The 26,151-nt window shown below is 42.9% G+C and overlaps 1 protein-coding gene across 18 annotated transcripts in view; it reads left to right on the forward strand.

Annotated features, from left to right (window-relative positions):
• Nucleotides 1–396: 396 nt before the first annotated feature.
• LOC112961640 (matrix metalloproteinase-24-like) overlaps nt 397–26,151 on the forward strand; it is a 28,708-nt gene continuing 2,953 nt past the window's right edge. The window contains exons 1-9 of one of the 18 annotated variants that reach the window (XM_026057009.1): nt 397–508; nt 942–1,090; nt 4,832–5,097; nt 5,276–5,439; nt 5,867–6,066; nt 8,598–8,714; nt 12,868–12,942; nt 14,010–14,314; nt 25,063–25,223. In XM_026057009.1, the coding sequence (XP_025912794.1) occupies nt 6,047–6,066; nt 8,598–8,714; nt 12,868–12,942; nt 14,010–14,314; nt 25,063–25,124 (579 nt within the window). In that variant the 5' untranslated portion in view covers nt 397–508; nt 942–1,090; nt 4,832–5,097; nt 5,276–5,439; nt 5,867–6,046 and the 3' untranslated portion in view covers nt 25,125–25,223. The other 17 variants (XM_026057010.1, XM_026057013.1, XM_026057011.1 and 14 more) reach the window with 17 other exon arrangements.

A 26,151-nucleotide genomic window follows, 5' to 3' on the forward strand; every position in this document is an offset into this window, starting at 1 on the left:
TAACCAGGTCAGCTGCTTTTGCTCAGACTTCTTGTGGCCCATCCGTGCCGGTATCCTGTGTTTGGCAGAGGCCAACATCAGATGCCGAGGCAACAGTACAAAACGCCCAGTCTCCCAGCGGTTTTGCAGCTTGGCTTTTTTTTATGCCTGTGGTGATGCCCGGCATGCCTTCCCTCCCCGTCCCCCGGCATGAATTTCTGTGTTTACTTTTTGAACCCGTGTAACTGTCTTTGGCATCCACAGCTCTGATCCTGTGGTGCACTTTCTTTCTCATCCCTTTGAAGCAAGGACTTCCACCTTTGCAGAGCCCATCTCCATAGAGGATCTCTGTGGATCTAGTRCCCCCAGTCTAAGTAAGGTGTATTGAACAGGAGGCTTGTGTTTTGCARYGGCAGAGATCTGTCTTTGGAGTACGGGACAGAGGCTGGGCATACTGGTCCTGCAGTGTTAGCTGGCTTTGGCCAGGCCTGTGAAGCTGTTTCCTTGGCGTGGCAGTACAGAGGCAGCGGTAGGTAGGCAGTGGGGTTTTGTGGCCGTGCTGCTGTGGCGAAGGAGAAATCTCGTGCTGGCCAGGTGACAGGGTGGAGAGGAGGTCTTGGGAAGAAGTGAGGGCCTCAGTATACACACAAGTCGGAGTTTACCCAGCATTTTCTAAGCTTGCTTTGTACCAAAGGCGTACGTCTGCCTCAGTTATTCAGTGGGCATTGCAGCCATTTGTAACTGGTTGGCCTGGACAGTCCTGTCCGGGCAGATGCTGTGAACCTGGGTCTTTATCCCTTCCCTGCTACCAGATGGTATCAGCAAATGGAACAAGAAAAGAGAGGGTGTTGAATTTCTTTGCTGCGTAGTCCCGTCTTGTTTTTCTTGGGAAGAAATGTTCTTATCTGTAGACTTTACAACTGCCTGTGCAGCTTCTTATGCTCTGTTTCTTTGTTTTTCAGGGCTGGTTGAAAACTTATGGCTATTTGCTTCCATCTGACAGCCGAATGCCTGCCTTGCAGCTGGGCAAAGCTATGCAGTCTGCAGTTGCCACTATGCAGCAGTTTTACGGGATCCCAGTAACAGGAGTTTTGGATCCAACAACCATTGAGTAAGATTAATGTTGGCTGTTTTTGTCTTTTCCTGTCTAATTACCTTCTACTATGGCCTGAGTTCTTATTGCTGGTGGCAGAAACCCTCAGAAGTGCTTGATGTGACTAACTCAGCCAGTCACAGAAGTCTTGAAGACTGTGAAAGGGTGTCCCTAACCAAAACACGAGGGAAAAGTCCAGCTTCATCTTATTGCCAGGAGTACTGTTTCCAAGCGTTAGGAAGAGCTCTTGTTAAAGACAGTTCTTTGTGTGTAGATCCCCCTTCCTGGTACACGTGTGAAGCATGAATCAAGGGTTGTGTTCATTCGCATCTCCCCTTGCATTTAGGTGAAATCCTGGCTAGAGAAATGCCTTCTTGAGAAGTCTTTCTTAAGTAATTGGAGCTGTGGCTCTGCATAGATGCTCTCTGTGAAGAACTAGAGTAATGAGTGAACACCCTTCCTCCTTGTGAGGTGTAGTAGTCCCCTGATGAGGATAGCCAAGGCTACTCTAGGTGTCAAATACTTGCCATTTGTTGGACATTAGATGCCATCTGTTATTTGTTCCTTGTGATGTGGAGCAGTCTCTTGACACTGCTGAACCGCAGGCATCGAGCACCTGGGCTGGAGGACCTTTGTTCCTGGAGCCTGTTGCCTTCGGTCTGCTTGTTCAGCATGTACCGGGAAGTGCAGTGTGGAGGTGGTGTTTGTTGCCGCTACCTGACTTGCTTCATGCTGTTTGATTACCTGGACAAGGTGTGTCAGCTGAATGTGTCTCCTGATGTTTTGGAGTAGCGAGGAGCACCCACTGACTAAAGCACAATCCAGACAAGGTCTTAGTAGTGCTTCTTGGGGTGGGGAGGCATCTTGTGAGCAAAAAAGAAAACTCGAACAACCAAACACTGCGTGGGACTTTTCCCTCAACCCTTTCTTACTCCGTTAAAAACCCTTCTGACATGTGCTCTCCGTGGTGGTTCTTCTCTCTTGTCATGACACTCTCTGCTGGTAAAAGGGACACGGTGGCACAAAGGAAGGGGCCACAAAGTAAGCCAGTAACAGGAAGCTCAGAGGTGTTTGGTTGCATGCCTTCAAGACACAGAAGAAGAGGGAGAAACCAAAGCAAGCAGTGTATTGGTCAGCGGGGGGTCGTCGTGGACTGGGGGCGCCTCTCCAACGAACGTAACATTCCCTCAGTCAGCTCACGTCAGAAGCCGCTTGTTCTCCATTGAGGGATACAGAAAGCCAGTTTGTTTGCTTTTCCAAGGTGTTGAAAATGAAATGCTTCTAAAAGCTGGCATTTTCAAACTGAGATCTGTCCTCCATTAATAACAGAGCTTTGGAGCGCTCCTTCACTTAAGCACAGAAGCAGTGGCAATAACCCCCGCTACCTGTGTGCGGGCTCTTTTGTAAGCCTTCCAGCGCCCGGAGGAGCCCGTAAGCAGGTGCTGCCAGCCAGCACAGCTGTGCCGCTTTGCGGGCCTGCTCGTAGGCTTCAGTTCTGAGGCAGAACGCTGAAGTTCGTATCCGTTACACAGGCAATGTTGTTCTAGCTTTACATATCACAGAACGGCTGAGGTCATTTGGAGATCATCTGGTCCACCCCCCCTGCTCAAGCAGGGTCACCAAGAGCAGGTTGCCCGGGTCCGTGCCCAGATGGCTTTTGAATATCTCCCAGGACGGAGGCTCCACAACCTCTGTCACCCTCACAGTGAAGCAGAGCCAGAGGAGAGCAGGTTGAGCCAGACTGGCTCGGAGAGCTCTTGAGTTTGCTCAGGTACTTGTTGAGCTTAGGATTGTTATTGCAGTCTGTGTTATGACTTTGGAGATTGCAGTGATTAAGCTTTGTGTCACTTCTGCCCAGGTCCTAAGCTCTAGCCCTTTAAAATTTCCTTATAACCTGTTAGAGTGCAACAATTATTTTCTATGGGTTCTTCTCAGGGATATAGCGATGGAAGCGCACGGGGGAGAGAAGACACATTAGCGCCTCACAAAAGCGGTGAACACTGTGTGTGTCACAGGATCAAACACGTGGTCATGAAGAGAACCAAGAAATAATCTTACTTGTGTTCGGCCTGACTGGTGTGTCTTCAGTTGTGTCTTGTAGCCTGCTGTATAGGTCCCCGCCCTTGGGTTGCAAGGCACGGCTGTAATTTTGTTATTTACTTCAGGGAGTTTAAGCGTACAGCTCCCACCAGCTCAGCGGTAGGCTACTGTGAGAGGTCCCTTCCTCCTCTGATGGGAGTCGTGTGGAGGCCTTGGTGCCCGAGCCGGGGAAAACAGCTGTATGTGGACAAGAGCTGGACAGCAGTGCTGTTGGAAATGGCGTATTTCTGGGCATGCCAAGAAGTTGGAGGACTGCTGTAGCCTACGTCTAAAAAGGACCAAGCAGACCTTTTGAGTGTCCAGTTCTATTGGTGCCTGCCTTTACTAAGCATCTTTCAACACCTGAGGCCTGCTTTAAGTACTTCTCTTTGCTGTTGCTGTTTCAGATGGGAGGTGTATCTGTAAATCCCCAGCAGCAAAGAAAGGGTTAAGGAAAGGACTCACTAGCGAGTGTCTGGCAAAAAGCTCAGCTAAAGAAGATAAATGGTCCCAAGCTACAGCTGCACTTTGGCTCAGGAAGCCCCTAAGCCCCAGAGAGCCAATACTGCAGCTTGCCTCTGGAACGGTGCCGTGTGCCGCCTGGCACCCTTACGTTGTCATGGAGCTGGGGCACAAGCAGGGAATGTAGTTACCCCTGAGGGAGTTCACAGTTGGCCAGGTCACAGCTGAAATAGGCTGAGATAGCTTGGAGCTAATCATTGGGTGGGAGCTGACTTTGTGCAAACAAGGCCCTTGCGAGGCATAGCACAACTGTTGGAAAGGTGCCTGAAGTGTTTGTCCGTAGAAGAGATGTTGAGGTGTGAGGGACTTGACAATTTATTTATTACTAGTGGGTTGCTAGCACTGTCCTGTAAAATCCTGGTGATTTGTCTTATGCATCCATGTCTGTATTGTAACATTCCCTTCTTACCTTTTTCTCTTCTAGAGAATAGTATTAAAGATATGATAAAATAACTTTTACTAACGTGGTGTGACTAGGAGGACAGAATCGTAAAACCTTTCAGGTTGGAGAGCACCTTGGGAGGTCATCTGGCCAACCTCCTACTCCAACCAGGCTCAGCACAGAATTCGGACCACATTGCTCAGGGCTTTGTCCAGTAGGGTCTTGAAAACTTCCAAGGACAGAGATCCCACAGCCTCTCTGCCCCCGTTCCACTCCTTGTCTGAACTCCTGGTTAATTTTTTTTCCCCTCCTATCCATTGTTCATCCCTCCTCTTCCAGCTTCTGACCACTGCCTCAGTCTCCCACTGTCTACCTCAGGATAGCTCCATCTACTCACCATTACAGTGTGCCTGTTCTTCTGCAGGAGATGTCCCCACACAGAGCAGAAGAGTTTTACAGACTGCATTACTTAGCATGCTTGCCAGTTTATTTCCCCTTCTTGAGTCTTAGTTCTATCTATTTTGAAACATTTTCTTCAGAAGGGTCTGATTTCTTTCACAGCTCTCCAAAGATCTATTTACCAGAAYGAGGCTTAAGTGTAGTGTTCTGATTGCTCCTGTGGCTGGAAAGAGAAGGTGAAAAAGTGKCTGGAGCCTTGGGCTCAAAGGGTAGTGCAAAGCCATTCAGAGTTCCACTGGTGGCTGGTTTCTGGTATCATTTTTCAGGGGTCTGAAACTTATTAGCTGACTAATATTATTCAATGTCCTCATTAACAGCACAGAGGAGGGGATGGAGTGAACCTTCAGCAAGTTCACAGATGACACCACATTGGTGGAGGAGCACTTCGTAAGGTGCACGGCAGGACTGCTATTCAGAGGGATCTTGTGCAGACTGGAAAAAGGGGCTCATGGGGACCTCATGAAGTTCAACAARGACGACTGCAAAGCCCTGGGAGGGAATAACCCCCAYGCAGCTCGACAGGCTAGGGAGGCCTAAAATGAGTATGGCAGAAGAGGTTTGGGGCGTCCTGGTGGACAAGAAGGTGAGCTTGAGTCAGCAGTAGGCCCTTCTGGAAAGGACAACCAGAAATTTTCCTTGACTTGGGCAATTAAAGTGTAAAAGAAGTGCTTTGGAGAACTTAAGGCCATCGTTGAAAAAGTAAACTAATGTAATTGTAGAAGCTCTTGGGGAGGTTTCTGCACTAGAATCTTTTCTTACAGGAAACTCCTTCTACAATCTRTCTCAAATTGAGGCATCCATCGGAAAGGGAGTGGAACATGGAGGCAAAATAAAGAGCGGGAAAAAATGGCTGTGCTGAGAATATTGTTCACTGGCATTTTTACTGAGCTGAAGAGATGAAGGCATAATTCAAACTACAGTCTGTGTAAGCTTATCCTGAAAACTCACTACCATATGACTGGTGGCTTCCGGGCAACAGCAATGTCTTTGTCTTTTATGTTGGCTCAGCTTTGTTAGACGTGTATTCAGTGTATTCAGTTCCTGAAGTCTGTCCGGGGAATGTCTGGCCCTCCCTAGTCTCAGCACCCACATCAGTCTGAACAGCACTGGCAAGCCTGGCCCCGACAGGGGGCCTGTGCACCCCTGTGTGTACCCCTCACTGTGAACCAGGGGAGTAAAGAGAGGCCACGAAAGACACCGTGCTTGGCCTGACTCGACCGTCGTTCTCTTCCCTGCTCACCCCCCACCCCCCAAATTACAAGCTCCAACTATAAGCTGTCTCTTTTCCTCTTTGCTGTTTTTTTCCACTTTTGGAAACTGCGCCTATATTCTAGCTTATCATCTGGCTCCAGATTTCCACCAGGGGAGTACTGCAACCAAGTCATTACAAGGACCCTACATGATGAAATACATCTTTGACATTCTCAGATTGCAATGCTGTTGTCGCCAGAAACTGGGGGCACCCTGCCGCTTTCCCCAAGAGAAGTGATGTCCTTTTGAGAACATCCTGTGTTTTCAGCTGCCTGACCTTCATGCTTAGCCACTGCTTGAGGTATGAAGAGGGAGAAGCTCTTGAGGGAGGCAAAGGAGACCTTTTGTGAGAAGGAGAGAGGCCCAGCGACTAGGTGGGACCATTCAAGACTGACAGCCCCTGCAGAATGAAGCAGAGGTGTTACAGGGGAAAATGGCATGAAAATCTACAGCTCACCAAATGTGCAAAGCTATCACAGAGAGCCTCTGTAGCTAATCAGGGAAGATCAGGTTCAAGGAGGAAGGACTGGGCAAACAAAACACTGTGTGCGGATAATAAAAATGTTTATTAAAATTGGAAACATTTAGAAAGACACGACAGGGAAGGAGCACTGAAATAAAAGTAGGGCCACCAACTGCTTGTCATGTTTAATGTTGGGGTAGTTTCTTGGTAAGTAGGAGGTTCAAAAGAAAAGGGGAACATGGCATAGCAAAAGTGAAGCATGAGGCCAGTGGGACCCAGACCCATGGCAGCTTGGAGGTCTGTGTTCCTAGAGGTGAGAGATAGCACTCATCACTGCGCCTCCTTTTCCTGTAAGGAGGCTTTCATGTATGAGGATCTTCAAAGACATCTCTCTTGAATCCGGGAGTATGACAGACCCCATTTTCTTGGAGTCCAGCAAAAGTATTATTTTGCAGGACCATGCTTGGAAATAGCTGCCATATGGACACATTCTCATTTGAATGGGCTGGAAAGGAGTCCTTTTCTGGCAGGAGGGAGATGGCAGATGACTGCCCTGAAACTTGTAAGCACCAGCAATTTTTAGATGCGGGAAGTTGACAGAGTCTAGGCAAACCGTTTTGCTGCCTGAACTGGAAACACGTATGTGCGCTGTGAATGAATGTTCTTCTGAGGCTGTTTGAGGGAAGGTATCTTTCTAGGAACAAGTCTTCTGTTCCTCTGCCATTTACTTACTGACCTCATCCAGACTACCATGGGAGGACTCCGGCCCCATGAGGTCAGCCAATAGAGAGCACAAAATGGTTGTCCACTCTGAGCCCTGGTATTGTCCCTTTTATCCTGTCTGGTTTCATCTTGTAAACCACCTACTGGTCATGGGAAGAGAGTCTCCCTTTGAAGAAGTGGGGCTGGTATTTTGGTAGATAAGATGTACATTGTCTAGGCTGGAGTGAGTGGGCATATGTGGACTCATTGATATTGACTGGCTGCAGCTGATGAAGCACAGCCTGTATTTGCAGGCCAAGACTTGCCCCAGGGCAGGTAGGAAGTGGAAGCCGTGCTGAGAGTAGGGGAGAGAATTTGGTGTCCTGCATGACAAATCTGCCAGTATTGGCTATGATGCTCTTCTCAAGTGTAACTGGGCTGTAGCATGCTGCTGCGTACCGTATCCTGTAATTCATCATCAATGTCTCATGTCACAGTAAGACACTTGCCTTTGTCATCAGTGTAACTGATGATCAAATCCATAAATGACCTGAGGAATGCCAGTGGTAATGTCTCCAGCTGTAGTCCAAGTAGGAGGCTGAGAGCAGTGTCTGTGTGCTTGGGGAAGCTGTGACCAACAATTACTTTCAGTATTCCTGGGCTCTGAGCTCTTGTGCTGGGCTGCACTGCTAAATATGAGTGAATATGGCTACGACAGAAGATTGCTGTGCAGGGACCTCTGGAGACCGCTGCCTGTAGTTCCTTTTTTCTTTTCCTGTCTCCTTTTTCCCCTGTCACATACAGTGACAGAAAAATTCATTCCTACACAAACTACATCTATGACCTTTTCTGGAGCCTGCCCTAACCAGCAAGCAGGATGGTGATCTGGGTCACAGTTTGTTTCTCCTTGTCAAGCTGGTACAGGAAAGAATAAAATACGTTAGGCCTGGAAGAAAAGGAAGTAACGAAGGGGGCATGACTGTCTGTGATAATAGTGCATGGATACTTCTGCAAGGAAGAGTATCCTTTGCTCTCCCAGTTCAACTTGGACATAGTGGCAAGAGTTTCCTATGTCAGTGACTGACATCAAAAGAGTAGAGGCTAGAGGGGAGGATCTAATGGAATTTGAGGACTGTGACCCACCAACTGGAGAGATCTGTTCTTGTGGTTACAGGTGAAAGCCTTAGTAATTAGGTGGGAGAGTCCTGTTTGCTCTTGATCAGTCTTATTTAGCTAATAATGCATTGGAGGTTTTTTGGGTTTTGTTTTTTTTTTTTTTACGTATTAGCACAGCAGCACTGTAACAAATGGAGAGTTGATAGAAGATGTTGATCCCACTGCACACAGAGGTGCAACTTGCATCTGGGTCTCTTGTGGCATTATCATCATTAAGCTGTTGTGCAAAACAAGGGCTACCTTATCTGGTATCTGTGTTACATTAAAAAAAGAAAAAAAGCAGCATTTTTGTGTGCTGAGTTGTCTGGATTGCCAGCAGAAGGGGTGTCTCCAGTCCTGTGCAAAGAAAATAAACCCCACAGAGGGAGGACTAAGCCCTTCTTGGTTTCTGTATTGGTCATTTCTAGGAGGTTTTGCAGTCACACCCTTAGCTGTTTTGAATCTCTTTTCCAAACTCTTAGTGAGCATTCCTCTTAATTTTTTCCCTCCAGGTGGATGAAGAAGCCTCGATGTGGAGTTCCAGATCATCCCCACTTAGGCCGTAGCCGGAGGAATAAGCGATATGCACTAACTGGACAAAAATGGAGGCAGAAGCATATAACTTACAGGTATATTCCCCTCCCCATAGCCCCATTTTTATTTGGAAAAAGATATCTGGTATGTTTTTGATTTTTGTAATGAGTTGTAAAAAGTGAATTTTCTTTTGAACATTTTCAAGAACTGAAATGCAGTACATTGGGGAAGGTTTTCAGAGCACTGAAATATCTGAGAAGTATGTTCTCAATTAGAAAACAACAGATAGGCAAAGATATCTAAGTCCCAGCCATCAGATGTGTAACTTTGGTTGAAAAATCCCAGAAGAACCTTTCCATTCTCTTAGACATCTAAATTACAATATAATCTAATCTTTGGAACTGAAGCTACACTGACAGACAGCAGGACTCCAGCCTTTAAGTCATTTGTGTCCTCTTAGGAAGTATTACCTTTAAAGCAGAAGGAGCACCATTGTCTAAATGTTTGATGTTGTTCTGCCACTACCGTTTGTCCTACCAAGTAGCAACATTTTATTGAATATTTATTTTTGAAGAGTCTTTCCTTTTGCTCCTGTCATAGAGCTCTTGCTTTTAGTCCAGATGTAGCTTGCTGAGGCTATATGCTGAAGTGGCCTACTAATGTAAAATGAAAAGTGTTACCTAGTGGTCATTGTTTCCCAGATACGTATTTTGCTTGAGTCATTTAAACTCTTAGCTTTTGAAAGAGAATTGCTGAATGATGCAAATGAAATGACACTAAGAATATCACTGCAAAATAATATATATATATATATATATAAAAAAAACCTCTAGCTGAAAGTACCTGAATAGTCTTTTAATGTTTTGGAGATGGAAGATGGGTTGCAGAGGAGTAAAACTTAGGTCTGTAGACATAGAGGAGGAGATAGAGGTCAGCAAAGCTTGGACAGAAGGAGGTAGTGAAGAGGTAGACATCTGAGTCACCAGCAAGGGGAAGATGACTGAATGTGTAGGAACAGATATGATGATATTAAAGAAAGAAAATCAGGGGGTACTTCTGCAGAGAGCTGTGAGAAGGGAGGAGGTGAATTCTTCAAAGGAACACTGAAGGAGTTCTGTGAATGGTAGGATAACCAAAGGAGAGCAGAGCTGAGGAAGCCAGAAGTACGTATGATTTCAAGAAGAGCGGGGTCTCTTATAGCAGACAAGGAGAATGCAAGCAAAGCGCTGCTTCTAAGCTCTGGCTAGAAGCGCAACTTTGGGACACTTAGGAAGATCAGTGTCAATGGACATGTTGGATCAGAAGCCAGAATAGAAGGCTAAGACAGGAAAAGAAGACTCTGAATGTCCTCTAAAACTCACAAAGGAATGGTCAGTGACTGTAAGGAAGAACATGAGTAAACAGCCATAGGTAGAGAGCTCAGAGGAGGGATTGTAAGTAGGAGAGACTAAAGGGGAGGATTTCGTAAGCACGGACTGTAGCCTGAGAAGGCTCATTTCCCTTCACTGCTTCCATAGTCAAAACAGGGGCTTTTCCAGAGGAAAGGCATATATTCATCACTCTAAGCACCCTCTGCAAAGGCCTATTTTCAGGATCACGGTGAGAGTTTAGGGAGGTTGAGCTCACCTGAAAATATCTAATCTTTGTGAATATCTTCTTCTGTCTTCAAGCTACTTGTCGTTACGCGTCTTCTCTAATGTGGAGTGAGATATCTGAGAGGCAAGAGAGGGAGCAGAAAGGAAGGAGGTGACAGTGGGCACAACAGGAGACTTAAAGAGCTGGGATAGGGACATTTGTCCAAGCAAAGTGGTTTGTCATATCTCATCGTTCCCTTGGACTCTGTTGACCTCTGTTTATCCATGGTCTTCTAATACTGAGATTCAAAACTCCATAGGGCCCTGGCTGGTATCTGTTCTTTGTTAGGAACCAATTACATGGTGGAGTTTTGGTTGACATAGCTCTTGGGAACTACAGTTTCTACAATGACTTTATAATGTAACTGCCAAAACTCAGTATTTGGAGATTAGTTGGTGAAGTTCTTTGTCTTGTGATCTGTAAGAAGACAGATAATGAAATTATTGCTGGGTTTTTTTTGGTGTTAAAATGTGCAAATACACAGTAACCTGGAGATCTGGTTCACCATGGACTTGCCCAGTAACATTCCTCTGGACAGTCTTTCATGTCTTCCAGCTTTGGGGGAGAAGTGTTAGGAAGAAGACAGGAAGACAGACACATGATTTCTCTTTGTCAGAACTCTAGTGTTTAGGTGAGAATGCATTCAGTCAGGTTCCATGACAATAAACTGCAGTTCGGGTTCTACAATAAATACTAACGGGTGAACTTCAGAATTTGTGATGTGAGCAGAGGGTTTATACTCCCATCTTAGAAAAGGCTGTGAATACAAACTCTCTTTGTAGTACAGGTCTGGAAAACAAGTCACTGGGAATGTGGGTTGTATATCATTTAATCCCTTTCAGAAGTCAATCCAGATATTTTAATAACTGTTAGGTTTCTTTTTATCCAGATTCTGGTGTGATCTAGAATTTGCCTCTTCTAAGCCTACTCATTTGTAGCCTAGGATTCTTCTTGGCCACTTTATACCCTTTTATTCTTGTTTGTCCATAGCCAACGAGTTTAATCATTGTTTTTCCCCCTCTGGTGTTCACCCAGTGTTTCGAGATGCTAACCAGATTCCCTCTCAGCCTTCCCTTTTGCTAAGTGAAACAGGCCTGGCTCTTTCAGCTTCTTCTTGTCTAATGGGCTCTTGATTCTCCTGTTTATCTTAGTAGCACTTCTGTGCATCTGCTCCGGTATGAAGGAATCCTTGAACAGGATAACCAAAGTTATGCATGGCAATACAGATGAGGTCATCATGGCCTTTGAATAAAGCTGTTAGTAATTCTCTGTCCCTGAAGGAAAAGACCTTTCCACATGCATCCTACAGGCATATTTCTCTTTTTTTATTATTGTTTATGGCTGCATCCCACTGCCAGCGCTATCAGCACCTGGTACTCCAGGCTTTTTTTCTCCACTCTTTTAAAACTGCAAATGTTGTTTTCTTTCAAGTGTTTTTCCATTTGTGTGTAGCACTGTAGATTTCTAGGAACTTCCAGCAGTCCTTACAGTATACGTCTGCCTGTGTCTTCCAGTTGCTAGACTGATAGCAACTGGACTTGATAAAGGCTTTGGACTGTATGACCCCCTTCACCTCCATGCTGTCACATACCAGGTTGTGCCTTATTTGCATGCAGACTTTGTTTTGATCTATTTATATTATGTCCTTGTAGGGAAATAATATTCACTTCACAGGGCTTCTCCCCTGTCTGGTGGGAGGACTCAGCTAATACCTGCAAAAGCAACCCATTCCTTTCCTCCAGACCATCTGTGACAATTCCCACAGGTGCCTCCTTTGCTAAGGTGGAAAATGCTTGGTAGCATTCTCTCAGAATAAGGCTGCTGACCTGCTGGGCAGGCAAAGTTCGCATATCAGTTCTGTGGAGCTTGAGATGCTCCTGTATCATATACAGGAGGGCACCTTCAACTTATGAGAAGCAGTTTCCAGTACAGCATTCTATATCTATGTCCTACCAGGACAGGCGAGATCTTTGCCCCCAAGCATGGAGTTAATCAGTCAGCTTTTGAAATGGGCATATCACCCCCAACTTACATGTGCTGGCAGTGCTCTTCAGATCCTGCAGAGTACCCAACTGAACAAGTCTTAGCAAGCGTTTCTTCTAGAATCATACAGGGAAGATCAATCTCTTGTGCTCCATTTTCTTGTCCTGGGGCTATCTGGATATGTATCTCCATGCTTCATGTCTCAACAAGCAGTGTTTGCATGCATATTGCCTATATCAGCAGTTCTGGTTTCTGGACCCTTGCACTTAGTAATGAAGAGTAATAGGCCTCTGCTGATACTCCTGGATCTGTTTTGCCAGAAGTGGGGCACTGCACCGCCATCATCTTGGCAGTGTGGATGCAGGATGATCTGAGTGGACTGGCAGACCTCCAGCCAGAGAGACTGAGGAAAGTTGCTGCTACACAAGCCCATTTAGCTGAGGTGACTAGGTTTTCAGCTTGGCTTTATGGAAATCTTCCTGCCTTTGTGCCGAGTATACCAGACTGTCTTTCCTAACTGAATTGCAGCTGTACCTCCTTAGCTGCTTTGCGAGTTCACCATCCACTACCAGGAAAGAAGGTTGACCTTGCTGACCTCATGTAATGGTCTGACAGCAGTTGTTTCTCCAGAGACAGGTCCGCTTACCCAGTGGAGCGTATACTTCAATATTGTCTCAATCAGCTATGTTACTCATCAGAGAACAGGTATTATGCTTACTTCTGGGGACTAATTCAAAGCTACCAATAATTACTGCTTTAACTCAAACTATAAAGGGCCACCTTATGTATGTGACAGGCTGGGAGTCAGACCTTACTTTTGACCTTTTCTAGATTTTAGGGAAAGCTAGTATATAATCAAATAATTAAAAAATAACTTATTGTGCATGCAGAACCACAGTAAGCTGGTGAGCAGATGGCTTCACTTTTGCCATTTCTAAACTAACAGTTGTTTAACTTTCCATTCTCAATATTTGTAGTGTGACATTCAAGTGGTGGTATCTCAGTTTACCACTAAATGTATTACAGGGTCTTTTATTTGTCAATCACTGAATTAAATTCAGGCAGTTTCTATAAAGACTGAAAGTTGTTTCCATGGCATAGATGTTTCATATCACCCAAGCCAAGTTTAGTAGGTTTTGAGCATATTACATGCACACAAAATTCTCATGAATGCCACTTTTTAAGCTCAAGTTTATGTGAGATTTCAGTTAAATTTCAGTTAAACTAATTTGTTAATTAGCTCTTTATCAACTGTCATGCAGTGGGTTGCACAAAACTGGCAGGTCCATCACTCATCATGAGCTCTTAGAATGGAACTGCTCACATAAGTAAGGTTATATAGTTTACTGATAGGTTTGTTTCTCAGAAAGAATTTTAGTAACCATCTTTTTTTCGTATTCTGGATTCCATTTTAGCACGATATTTTCAGACAAAATCTGAAGTAATTAGCATTTTCAAATTAAACTTTCAAATTACTTAGCGTTCTACACCATAATTTGGAAGGTAATCAGACTTTTGGGAAATGATGCAAGATCAACCGAAGTATTGGTAAGATTCTTGTTAGCATTAGTGGACTTCAGATCAGGGCTATTGTTTTGTTGGTAACTTAGTTTGCAAAACCAAAAATTTGCATGCCCAAAAGAATTTTTGCAAAAAATAAAGACCCTCTAGGAATGGAGACTCTGCAGAAATGACTAGGTATTGGAATTGTAATAAGAAGTCTTGAATGAAATCTTGTACCTTTAAACAACCCTTCTTTCTCATTTACGCAGTGTACACAACTATACCCCCAAGGTTGGAGAGATTGATACAAGGAGAGCTATTCGTCAGGCATTTGATGTTTGGCAGAGAGTGACACCACTTACCTTTGAAGAGGTCCCTTACCATGAAATTAAAAATGACAGGAAGGAGGCAGATATTATGATATTTTTTGCTTCTGGTTTCCATGGAGACAGTTCTCCGTTTGATGGAGAAGGTGGATTCCTAGCTCACGCTTACTTTCCTGGACCGGGAATAGGAGGAGATACTCACTTCGATTCAGATGAGCCATGGACCCTGGGAAATTCTAATCACGATGGTAAGAGTGCAGGTCATTTTTCAAAAGAAGAGTAAGTCGAATGTAGACACACTGATAGGCTTTTAAATGGGAAGTGTTTGGTTAGTGGAGTCCTCCCCTCCTATACAATGGTTCAAATGTTTTATGAAATATGTATTCTATCTTAAATGCACAAATCATTTTATTAGTAAGTTTGTGACCCTGCATGCCTGTGTAAACATGTGAATATTCAGGAGTGAACAGAAGTGTGTGTGTACTGGCTGTTTCACTCTTCAGAGATTTGGCCTACTGTTGCTGCAGAAAGCGTGGTTCCAGAGGGAAAAAGATGAACGAGAGAATGTTGAAATGTCATCTCAGTATCTCATGGAATACTTCAGGGCAGCTGGAGTTAGTTGTAGTTAGCAATAGAAAGTTGAGAAACTAAAGGTGTTTGAATAGCAGTTAGTAGTAGTTTCTCACTTGGTAGTAGAGTTTCCAGGTAGTTTTAATCCATATTTATTTTCCCAGAACCTAAGTGTGGTCATAATTTCTCACATCAAGGAGCGGGGGGGAGCTGGCTGATTTGTTAAGGAAGACTGTGGATTCAGAGAACTGTTTTTCTAATATTAAGCCTGAAACAATTAAGAGTTTTTGTGTCTTTGTGGCTTTATCTTGCTCTCTAGTGGCAATGAGAACTTCTTGTTTTATTTTCCAAACCTTTCCTTGAGGATACTGATGACTTGTAACGGATTGAAGTTGGTAAAAAGAGAATTTTTTAGTGGACTGATAAAATATCACTCCAGCTTTTGCTGGCAGAAGGGTATTGGGAAAAACATGGATTCAAAAGAATATTTTGAAACATTGTATATGAACTAGAAATTTACTTGGAATATAAATATGATTTGATTTTAAACATACTATGTTTTGATAAAAACATAGTAGCATTGGTGTGGCCATGATGTCTAAGGAGGTAGGATCTTTTATTAGACCAACTAGTGTGGTTTGAAAAAGAGAAGAGCTTTCAGGCACACAAAACACCTTCATGCCTGAAATAAAAGTGGCAGTTTCAAAGCAGAACACGAATTGAGAAGGTCCCTCAGACTTTTGAGTAGATATCTATCAGCTAGATCATCTTTGAAAAAATGCAGCTGGTAAGTGTGAAGTAGAAGTAGAGGGAATATTAATTTGGAGGAAAGCAGAAATAATAAGATACTTGTCATCTTGGAGAACAAGAAGGAACGTTTCCTGGCAGGTTTAAATTATTAGTTTAGATGTGGGCAGAGAAAGAGGTTACAGCCTGTGGGATGTGGACGGGGGGTAGTGTAGAAAGTGTGGGAGATTATACTGTGGCAAAAAAGCAGTTTCTTCATGTTGTCTGCTATCTTAAAAAGTTATGAATTTTCATTCCTAGGTGTGTGGGGAGAGGGTGTTTTATAGGTTTCCCTTGAGGATCAGGGTTGAGAACGAGAGACTGAGCGATTGCCTTGTGAGAAATGTTTTCCTGGAAGTTGGATGTTTTTGTGCTTTATCTGTGCAAGTTCATTCTGGTCTTAGTGGTTATTTGATTTCACCTACAGGATAAATGAGAGTGATTGGTATACTGGATACAACACCCCAGGAAAGCAGTGTGTGAGGAAAATGTGTGGGAGTGCTGATGGCTGGGATAGAAGGTCCTCACAGGAAGGAGGAAGGGAAGGTTTTGACAAGGTTTATATGATCTTTCTCTCAAAAAATTTACTTCTGATGATGAATTTAGCAAGGTTGGGAGGTGGTTTGAAAACTGGGAGGGATGGCTCTGGGAATTTTTTTTTTCCCCCAAGTAGGGCATTCTAGTATAGGGTGTAAATCGTTTGAGGATTTTTTTGTATAGATTTTAGGTTAGGATAGTGTTTGACAGAAATGTATATGATGAGTAGAGGGACTTTTTTTGTATGAAAGCCATTCCTTACACAGTGTCCATGTGGCTCTTTCAAAAGTGTGATCTGTTTCTCTGACGGGCTGGGTGAAGATCATGAGTAGTGTCCTCAGAGCACAAATAATTGATATTTGAGGGGCCGGTGTGCATTAGCATTCTGTTGAGCATTTCAGATGACTTCTGGTTTTATGGAGGCAAAATATCTTCATCTGTGGCATTTTCTACATATTGTAATTTGTAGGTTACTTTTCTGATGTTGCTTGTAATAACGAGGAAGCTTGTCTTGTTGGAGGAGTACTTCAGAGACAATAGAGGATTGTAGTTTTTTTAGTTTATTGTGAAAATTGATAAGAGAGGTGAGATTTTCCATTCTAGAGAATAAATGTCATCTAGGTATTTTGGGTGCAGTGTAGACTCAGTGGCACAGTTATTTAAAAACTCTTTTTAAAGTGACCTGTGAAGGGATGGAGTGTGATGGGGCCATCTTTGTCCCCCTCACCTGGGGAAGGGCTGATGGTGGAAAGGGAAGTTCCTGAGTTAAGGATGCCAGGGGTGAGCCTGGCAACCTCTCTGAGTCAGTAGTCAGAGCATTAAAGATGTGAGTATTAAACACTAGAAATTTGGTTCTGCCTATGTTCTTAGCCCTGGTATCCAAATGTTCACGTGAAAATGTTCTGTCTCCTCACTAGACAATCTGGGCCTTTTTAGGAGGTTTTCTTTTTCTGTTTCACTGTTTATGGTCATTGGAACGCTCACTACCTGCAGGTTCTCACCTCTGGTGTGTTTTACTTGAAATGCTGTTAGCAGATCTTAAAAAATTTCTCCTTGGTTGGAGGTTTCTCCCGCTGGGATCAATTCACTGCCTTTTTCAGTGGAAATGAGGTGTTAGTGAGGACAGTATTGCCTTTTCAATAGGAAATATTTCTTCAAATATGGTCTCACTTGTTCTTGTCATATGTATGCTGGGGGAAAAGTGGCTCTTCAGCTGGAACTGGAAAAGTCTCTCAGCAAAAAAATAAAAATACCCTACGAGTAGATCAGTAGGAGAGCTTGCTCTCATTTATTTATCCATATACAAACAAGAACTGTTTTGGTTATTCAGCATCCATTCAATAATTATAGAAATCTTAAAATAGCCATAAAGTAACAACAGTATCTTTACATCAACCCACAAAATATCAGCATGTAAAGCGTTCTGTTCCTGACTAGAATGTGTATTAATTGCACAGAAAACTTGAACAAACTGCCTCAAAGCTCATTTAGCCTTGCCGCAAGGCAATTGCAAAGGTAATCTCTGGTCAACAGAGCAGGGTGCTGACACTCACACTGTAGGTTCTCAGAATATTTGGCTGATGAATGCAGAGATCTGTTTAGTCCATGTAGTTTTGTTACAAACCAGTATGATTTTAAGCTTTGCTTTTGTTAGTCTATGGTTGTTTTACTGTGTTGTGGCACCTGAAGAGTTTCAGCAAATCCATGTTTGGATGCAACTGTTGCCCCACAGAAGAAATATTTTGGACTCTTCAGTAGTGGTGCAAATTATGTTTTAATCAAATAAAAGTGAACCATTTCTGACTGGATTAGACTCCATGTGAAAAAATGAAGAATGAATTGAACAGATCTTTCTGTGAAAACACCTGTCTCTGAATTGTACATGGAGAATTTGATATACCCTGTTCATGAAAGCTTCCATCTGAGAAAAGCACCTTGTGGTAATCCGCTGAGGTTAATTAGCAGTTTTTAACACCAACTAGTGAAATAGTTCACTGGCATTTGTATACTCATTAGCATTTTGTGTATACTCATTAGCATTCTGTATGATCATGATTATACTGATTTTGCCAGTTTTTGACGGCTAGACCAAATGTGCATGACCATTACCGTGTCCCTTAAAATTAGCAGTAAATAGTCATGGATATGATGCTGTTCTTGTCTATCCAAGACCATGGTGACAGGGACACATGCACCAATATATCTGTTATCTTCTGCTGCAAGAATGATCCTGCATAGGCTTTCAAAGTGACCATGAATTTTCTTCATACTGGATATTATTGCCTGTTCCCCTCATGCACACAGTTCCATTAGCCATCTATCATCTTAATTCTGTCAGAGCTTTAATACTGCCTTCCCTGACATTCCCATAAGCAAGCCAGGGAAGATTATTTTTGGATGTGCAAAACTAGCTAGGAAATTGGACTCATGGAACAACCCATAGTTCATAATTAAACTGGCAGGCTCTATGATGCAGAGTTTTTAGGGATCTGTTCTGGATCCAGTACTGTTCAGTGTTTTCTTTATTAACTGGGATCATGAAATACAGAATTCATTTATTAAGTTTTTAGATAAGAATGTCAATGGGCAAGCTACAACATGGAGAATATTGGAATTCAGAAAGATCCAAGCAAATGAAAGAAATGATGTGGCAAACAGGATGCAACTCAAAAAGAGCAGGAGTATGGTTTTACATTTAGGCATAAATCAGCTACCCAAGCACACAATGAGGAACAACTGGCTAGATCACAGTTAGGGGGACTTATCTCATATTTTTCATAGAAAGTGCTGATCAATAAAAGTGAAAGCAGCTCTCAGCCCTTAGCTTATCCCAGACTTGTTGCAACAAAGATTCACATCTTTTAGGCTTTGATGTATGGGCCCTTGGAGGGAATTGAAGTCATAGTCTCTTAGCAGTACAGCGTGAGTGGCTCCTCTCAGGCCAAGTGGCCTGCCTTGGCTGCTTAGACGCAGGGTTTGGTCACCTGAGTTGAGTGTCAGTGCAGGCAGCCTCAGTATTCAAATTATTTGCATAGCAGAAGGAACAGCAAAGGTGACTTTTCTATACTTTAATTCTCCCAGTCCTGGACTTTTTTTTAACTTCAAATGTACTGTAGGAACATCCAAGCAGACTTTAAACTGACCATCTCCAGACTCATAGTGACAGCCATACATTGCTCACAGTAGGCAGCAAAGCCTGTCCCTGAAACAAGGTGAATGGATTTGGCTGTGCTATGATCTCTTGCTAGGCTGCTTCAGTATCTTATCTAGTTTGGCTCAAGCATAGATGTGCTGCATAAAATCTAGTTTTAGGTGGATAAAACAGAGTATTTTCTAATACTCTATTCTCCTTGCCCAAAGTTCTGTCAGTTTAAATATTCACATTGCCTTCTCTGTTTTGACACCTCTGACAACTGAAACATTTGTTTAATCCAAGTTAATTACATGAATTCAATTTTAATCTCCAGTTTAACATTGCAAGTAATATCAATAATAATCCCAGGCAAATCTTCTTTGTGATCTTTTAAAAGTAAAAGAGCTTAAATACTACACATATACATGCAAAGTACATAAAAGTAACAGCCCTGAGAAAAATAGTAAAAGAACCACTGTGATCTTCAATTAATGGGTTATATTACCTCTGAAAGCCTGGTATTTTCTGCTCTCCACTCCCACAGGACCACCTTCAACTCCAGGCACGTAAGAGTCCTGCAGTCACAGTCTTGCAGTCTCACATGACAGCTGTTTCAAAGGTCTGGCACAGAGACTGTTTGAATGTCTTCCCCATGAGCTCCCTAGGCTCCCTTAGTTTGTCTCATCATTCAGACACGGTGAGTTCCCGCTCCCCCATGAATTACTGTTGGCCAGGGTGTGCTTGCCTCTTTATTCCGTGTGAGCCTGAAAGCTTTTCATAACATTGGATCATCTCTAGATTAGCTTGTTTGGTCTGCTCTGCATTGGAGTCACATGCTTTCTTTCCAGTCCTATTTCATTTCTTTCTGTAAGGGACCTTTTTAGTTGCTCTGGGAAGGTGCAGCACAGACAGCTTTTTCACTTTATGCTCATGCATATTTTGTAATTTCCATGATGCAGCTCTCTTTCCAGATCAGTAACACTGCCATTACCTGCAGAGTCGTCTACACAGGGTCCCATGGCTTTCTTGGAATACAAATGAGAGCTTTCTAAAGAGGTGTTTGAACCACTGTGTGTCCTAGCCTCTGAACTGAGCTCTCCCAGAATGTGCTATGAAACTGCTGTTGGTACACAAGTCGTGTCAAAGGGAATTTGAAACCTCACAAGGATCTGCGAGCTGCCACTACTGATGATGGAAACAGCTGCTCATATGATAGTCCTAAGTGTCATCTCTGCTGCCGGGACTGGCACCTGCCCCTGCTGCCAGCAGCAGTTATATCTCAGCACCTCTGTTTGTGCATGTCACCATCAACACCACTGCTAAATGCAGAGTGTCTGCCAACCCATCACAGCTATCAGCAGGAACTTCCTCTGTTGCAGTGATGGTACTTGCTCTTGTCACCATCACTGCAGACAGTGGTGCCTATATCTTGCAGTGCTGGTGCCAGTGGCACCCACCTCTACCATCACTACCTATGGCAGTAGCAAGCACCTCTGCTGCTGCTGTGTTGATAACCAGGAGTGCCCCTGCTGGGGCTATCCCATCTACAGTAATGATACCTACTGTCATTTTTTATCTGCAATCCAGATTTTGTTCCAAAGTCAATCCCTACCAAGCACCATCCTGGTCAGAAAATGCTCTGAAATAGTGGTAGAAGGCTTGAAGTGGAGCAGGATTGATTTAAGGGAGACATTTAGAGAGTCTTTTTAATGGTAAAGCTAGATAAGTACTGAGGTATACATGCTTTGCCAGGATCACTAGAAATGTTTCCTTTCAGCATGCCTAGTGTTGTGCTCTGGCCCCTCCCCTTCACCTGCTTGGTGTGTGGCATGTAACTGTGAGTGTGCCTGCAAGGCAGCTACTTGGGCTTCATCTGGATACAACTCCACTTGTCAACATGGCAAGTTATTCCTGTAGCTACCACGCTGTAACTGAGCTTCACAGCAACTGTGCAGTACATAGGATGCATCCTTCAGTAATCTGTCTTCCAGGTACTCTCCCACCCTGTACAGCTTCACACCTGTAGCAACATGTCTTTGTAACTGTATGGTTGCCGGTGTTCCAGGTTCAGCAATACTGGATGTGACCACTTTTTAAATATTGTCAGGAAATGCTGTGTTTTGGTAACAGCGAACAAAGAAATCTTGTAGTCATTACAACAAGCCTGTCCCTGTAGATCCCTGTGCGTTCCTCCAGAGGCTTCTTTGGAAAGCTTCCTGTTCAGGCCTTCTGAAGTAGAGCCAGCCAAGAAGAACGCCAGTACTTACAAGACATTGCCAGAGCTGATACAGGAGATGAGACCTCCTGGGTCACTTTCAGTGTCAAATCAACCCAGGAGCTTCTGCAGAAATTCTGGAGTAGAAGGGCCTGAAACAATGTCCAGGAATGCTTCTGTTAGCCACACAGAAGAGGAACTGGACAGATTTTTTCCTATGATTACACCACTAGGCCTAACACTGTTTCAATGGACAGCTATCTAGACAACAGAGCTGTGGCAGAGCGCGAGCAGGCACTCCTGAAGCTACCATCTGGACATTTCATATGTTCAGCAATCTGTTGAGGATGAGGTTTTACAGGACAGCCAAAAACTGTCTGAGCTGACGAATATGAACATTCAGCATGCACCTCAAGGAGAAAATTTTGATTAGAGTAGTTAATTTTGGAGGAACATCTTACTGATAGCCAGTGAGTATTATGAGTTATGAAAAATTGTACCTGGTTTGGGAGGCGTAGCTTTGATCTGGCTTTTGGTCTGCTAGCCAGCATGTTCCAATTTGTGTCTGCACTGGGGATGTAAGGAATTACAGTTTTCAGTGCTCGCAATATTAATATTGCAAACCTCCCTGATTCTTGTGGAATTTTATCCCCTTTCCTAAAGATGGGATCCTCTCTCCCATCTCCACTTTCACCATGGAGTTCAGTTGCATAAACATAGGCATTTAGTGCGCTTTTAGAGACCCAGTTTACTCAGGGCAGGCACCCCTCCCGGTATATTGTCATAGGGCTAGCAGGTAGGACACAGGACCTAAAAGAGACCAAGAAACTTGTGTCCTTCTGGAGTGGCAGCTAAAGGCCAGGCATTAGATGCCATTACAGTGTCACTCACTACATGCCCTTTTTTTCTCAAGTTCTCAGATATTTGTGTACTGGGAACAGAAACTGAAAATCAGAGGTATCACGAAGCAGGCATATGAATTGTAGTGTTAAAACAATCAGGAAGCCTAGCATGCTTGTCTTTTGTTAAAGACTAATTTTCACAAGAAAAAATGCTCAAATCAGTTCATGGACACACTGAAAAATAGCAGATTTAAGGTTTTGTTTCGCTAAGCCTCTAACTGTGTGTTTGTGAGGCCCTGGGTTGAATCTTCAGCATCTCTTTGTCTTTTTGCCCTTAAGTTCTGCTTGTTGTGGTGGGTGTAGGTCAGTCAGACTTCTGCAGTAGTCAGATTTCTGTTCTCCTGTCTGATGGCTCTGCTCTTGATACAGCCACTCTCCCGTCACTGGTTGGGTTGTTCCTGTTCAGAAATCAAGTGTGCCAAATTAATTTGAGTTTGAACCTAAATGTCCTGGTACTTACTTTATTCCCGCTGAGTTCAAGGCTCTTAAAATGTCTCAGGATACCTACAAATTCTCTGCCTCAGCACTGTCCCCTCCTTGGAGTCGATCCCATTTAGATCACTGACCCTTCCTTGCCTTTATCCATCTGATCCATCTTGGGTGTCTTACATAGCTGTCCCATGCTCCTGACACCTGTTGCATTAACTGTAACATGCCAGTGACGGAATCCATTCATTTATCTTGAATACCCTGAAAGCTTTTAGAAATAAAACACAGGAAGTTTCTCCTGTAGAAATGGAGATATTGAGCAGTGTCTTCATACTTTATGGACTGTATCTGACTAGAACAGGTTCTCCTTCTACAGACTGTCTCAACAACCAGATGTATTGCTTTCCCTGTTCAGATTCAGTCCCTGGATTTTGCAGGGATGAGTGTCCTTCAAAGCCTTAAATAATTTGACCCTGAATGAGAAACAGAATTATAGTGCCATGCTTTTAGTTTTCATCTTCCATTAAACATTGTCCAGCAGGAAGTTAGTTTCCAGATTAATGCTATAGGTCTTCAATCAGTTTAAACTGCTATGCAAGGAATTATGTGCATGCTTCCCCCAGTCACTGGAACGTGATTCCTCTTTGAACCAGAGGGAAGGTTCAGGTGGCCACAGTGTGAACTAGGGAACTGATTTAGCCAAATGTTCTTTGTCTTTTTCCTTTTTTACCCTGATCTCATTTAACTTACAGCTGACCAGTTCTTGGGCCCACAGAAGGAATTATGTAGAAATGGGCAGCTGGGGCAGGAGAAAGGGCTGCCCTTTACCTTTTGGCTGCAGAGCAAACGTGTTGTTTGTAAAACTACAGCAGAAATATTGCATATCTACATTCTGGATAGGGTTTTTATTTCTTTAAATAAAAGAAGAAATAAATTCTTTCTCCCCCTCCCATTCTTACTGCCTTTTTTTTTCCTTTTCCTGTTCTTTGTGACCATTTTCTTCCAGAAGACTTTTCCTGCCTCTTACCCAGATCTCTTTGCAAAGCCAACTTCCATTTTGTCAGCAGTGCGTTGTTAGAGGAAAGCAGTGAAGTTTCAAGTTTAACAGCAGTGGAGTGTGCAGTTTGAGGTTCCCAGTTCAAGACTGATGTCAGCAAACTGAATTGAGTCTAGTGGAGGAGCACTGTGATGGTAGGAGTTTGGAGCACTTGACACACAAGAAAAGGCCGGGGGACCTGGGCTTGTTCAGCCTTGTAAAGAGAAGGATGAGGGGGGAATCTGATAGCATTCTTCCACCACCTGAGGACCAAAACTCTTCTAGGAGGTGCAAAGAGAAAGGACAAGAGGCAAGGGGCACAAGTTGCAGCAAGGAAAACATTATCTGGGCAGAAGGGAAAAAATTCTTCAACATGAGAGTGGTGCAACTCTGGAACCTGGCCCAGGGAGGTTATGGCAACTCCACACTTTGAGATTTTCAAAACTTGACTGGGTGAGGCCCTGAGCAACCTGATGTAGCTTTGAAGTTAGCCCTGCTTAAAGCAGAAAGTTAAACTTGATGACCTCCAGACATGCCTTTCAATATAAATTTTCCCGTAATTCTTTAGCATTACCAGGAAGACAGCGTTTTAGCACCTAGTACTTCAGAGTAAATTGCAGTTATTTCTCATAACAAGTATGAGCTGTACCAAGGTACTCAACTCATAAAATTCTCTTATCTATTAGCAAGTTCCCTTCTAAAAAAACAGAATCTTCTAATATTGAGATTTGTCGTGAAAGAGAACTGATACTTGTAGGTGCAGAAAGGTAGCTGGCAATATTTTTCCTAATTTTTGATGCTTTTAAAGAACCGCCTCTTATTGTTACTTTTCTAAAATAAAAGAATTTAAATGGTTGCTCTAAGCATTCATTAGATTAATCGTATAAACGTACCGAAAGTATATTAGGATAAGTTATGTAACGTTAGTATTAAGTGGTGCTTGTTATTAGGTTTGTCTTTTCTTACCTGGTAAGAAAACCTGGTAGCTGTTTATTATAAAACACATCACTTTGAAAACATTGTCCACAACACATTCTTTATAGTATTTGATTTGTTTGATTGAGAGAGTGATATTTTAGGCGGAGAAAGGGGTCAAAGAGAAATGAAGAGTAGCCAGTCCTTGCATTCTTTCTGATTTGCACTGTTATTCACTTTTCTGGGATGATTCTGTACTCTCTGCTTGCAACCCACTTACCTGAGTTGTACAGGTGCAGTGCATGCTTGCTGAAAAAGGAAATAACCACTTTCTTTTAGCTCTATCTCTTCACCCAGCATATTGCTAGAAGTTGGTAGTCTTTTATCTTCAATTCGTTCTGAAGTTCCTGTTTCCACTACATTTTGCTTCACTTTTCTGCCTCATTTCTTCTTCATTTTACCACTTTTTTCAGATTCATTTTCTGTGGAAATGCTGAGGCCAGCAAGGACAATCTACAAATTTTTGATACAATGAGAAACCTGACAGAGAGCACGTGCACTCACAAGAAGGAACATGTATAGTCTTTGTCACTTTTTGACTGTTAAATACTTTTTTAATTTTCTTTTTCTGGTTTCTCAGGTACAGAACATCTAACCATCTAAAGAGTTTTGTTGTAAAAAATGGCATTTTGAATCCATCAATGTTTCAAGCTTCTGATACTCTATTTTTGAAAATAAGCATCAGTATTTTTCAGAGGGAAAATCAGAGCTGCTTTGAAGTTACTTATGAATCCTTAAATGCAGAATGCCCATTATCTGACTGACTTTCATATAGATGTTGGAAGTTGTACAAGTCATAAGATTTTATTAAAATTTCAACTTATTCTCTCAGGTTTTATAATATTTCAGTCCCCCAAATCATGCTGTTGGTCAGCACTTTTGTTCACTGCAGAAAACCAGTTCAGTATTCAGTATCTAAAACATTCCTACTTAAGGTTGGAATTATCCTAAAATTGCTTAGAGAGACTGGTTCCCATAAGCCAAAGTTCTCTAAAATCATATTTAATGTTGAATCAAATTTGAGAACAAGCATATAGACACATGGTCTCAAGATAACTGTCCATGGCAAAAAAAGATCAAACCAGTCCACTTAACTGTGCAGCAGTTTGAGATTACGTCCCTGTCATGTCAAGCTAGCTAAAACATAGAAAGCCTTAAATAAAGGATTTGCAAGTTATTTATAGCAAATTATAATTTTTAAAAGCTATTCCCACCAGAGAAGCTTGTCAATCATCATAGCCAATCACACGAAACAAATGTTCCATTTACTGTGTGAATTACAAAACTAAAATGAAGAGAAAAAGGCCACCAGCGCAAATGGAAGACTTCTGTCTTCAGTGTCTTCTTCTTCACTAATGGACAGCATCTCTGTAAGTAATACTTTCTTTTGTTTTATACACTGTCATTATATAAAGATAGAAGTGGCGCAACAGTAGTGCTGTGCTATTGCAGTCTGGATTTTAAAGCTTTGCAATATTGACAGTGCTAGTTATTGATTACAG

The sequence above is a fragment of the Apteryx rowi genome, unplaced genomic scaffold, assembly GCF_003343035.1.
Source record: "Apteryx rowi isolate R43461 unplaced genomic scaffold, aptRow1 scaffold_1351, whole genome shotgun sequence".
Taxonomy (NCBI): Eukaryota; Metazoa; Chordata; class Aves; order Apterygiformes; family Apterygidae; genus Apteryx; species Apteryx rowi.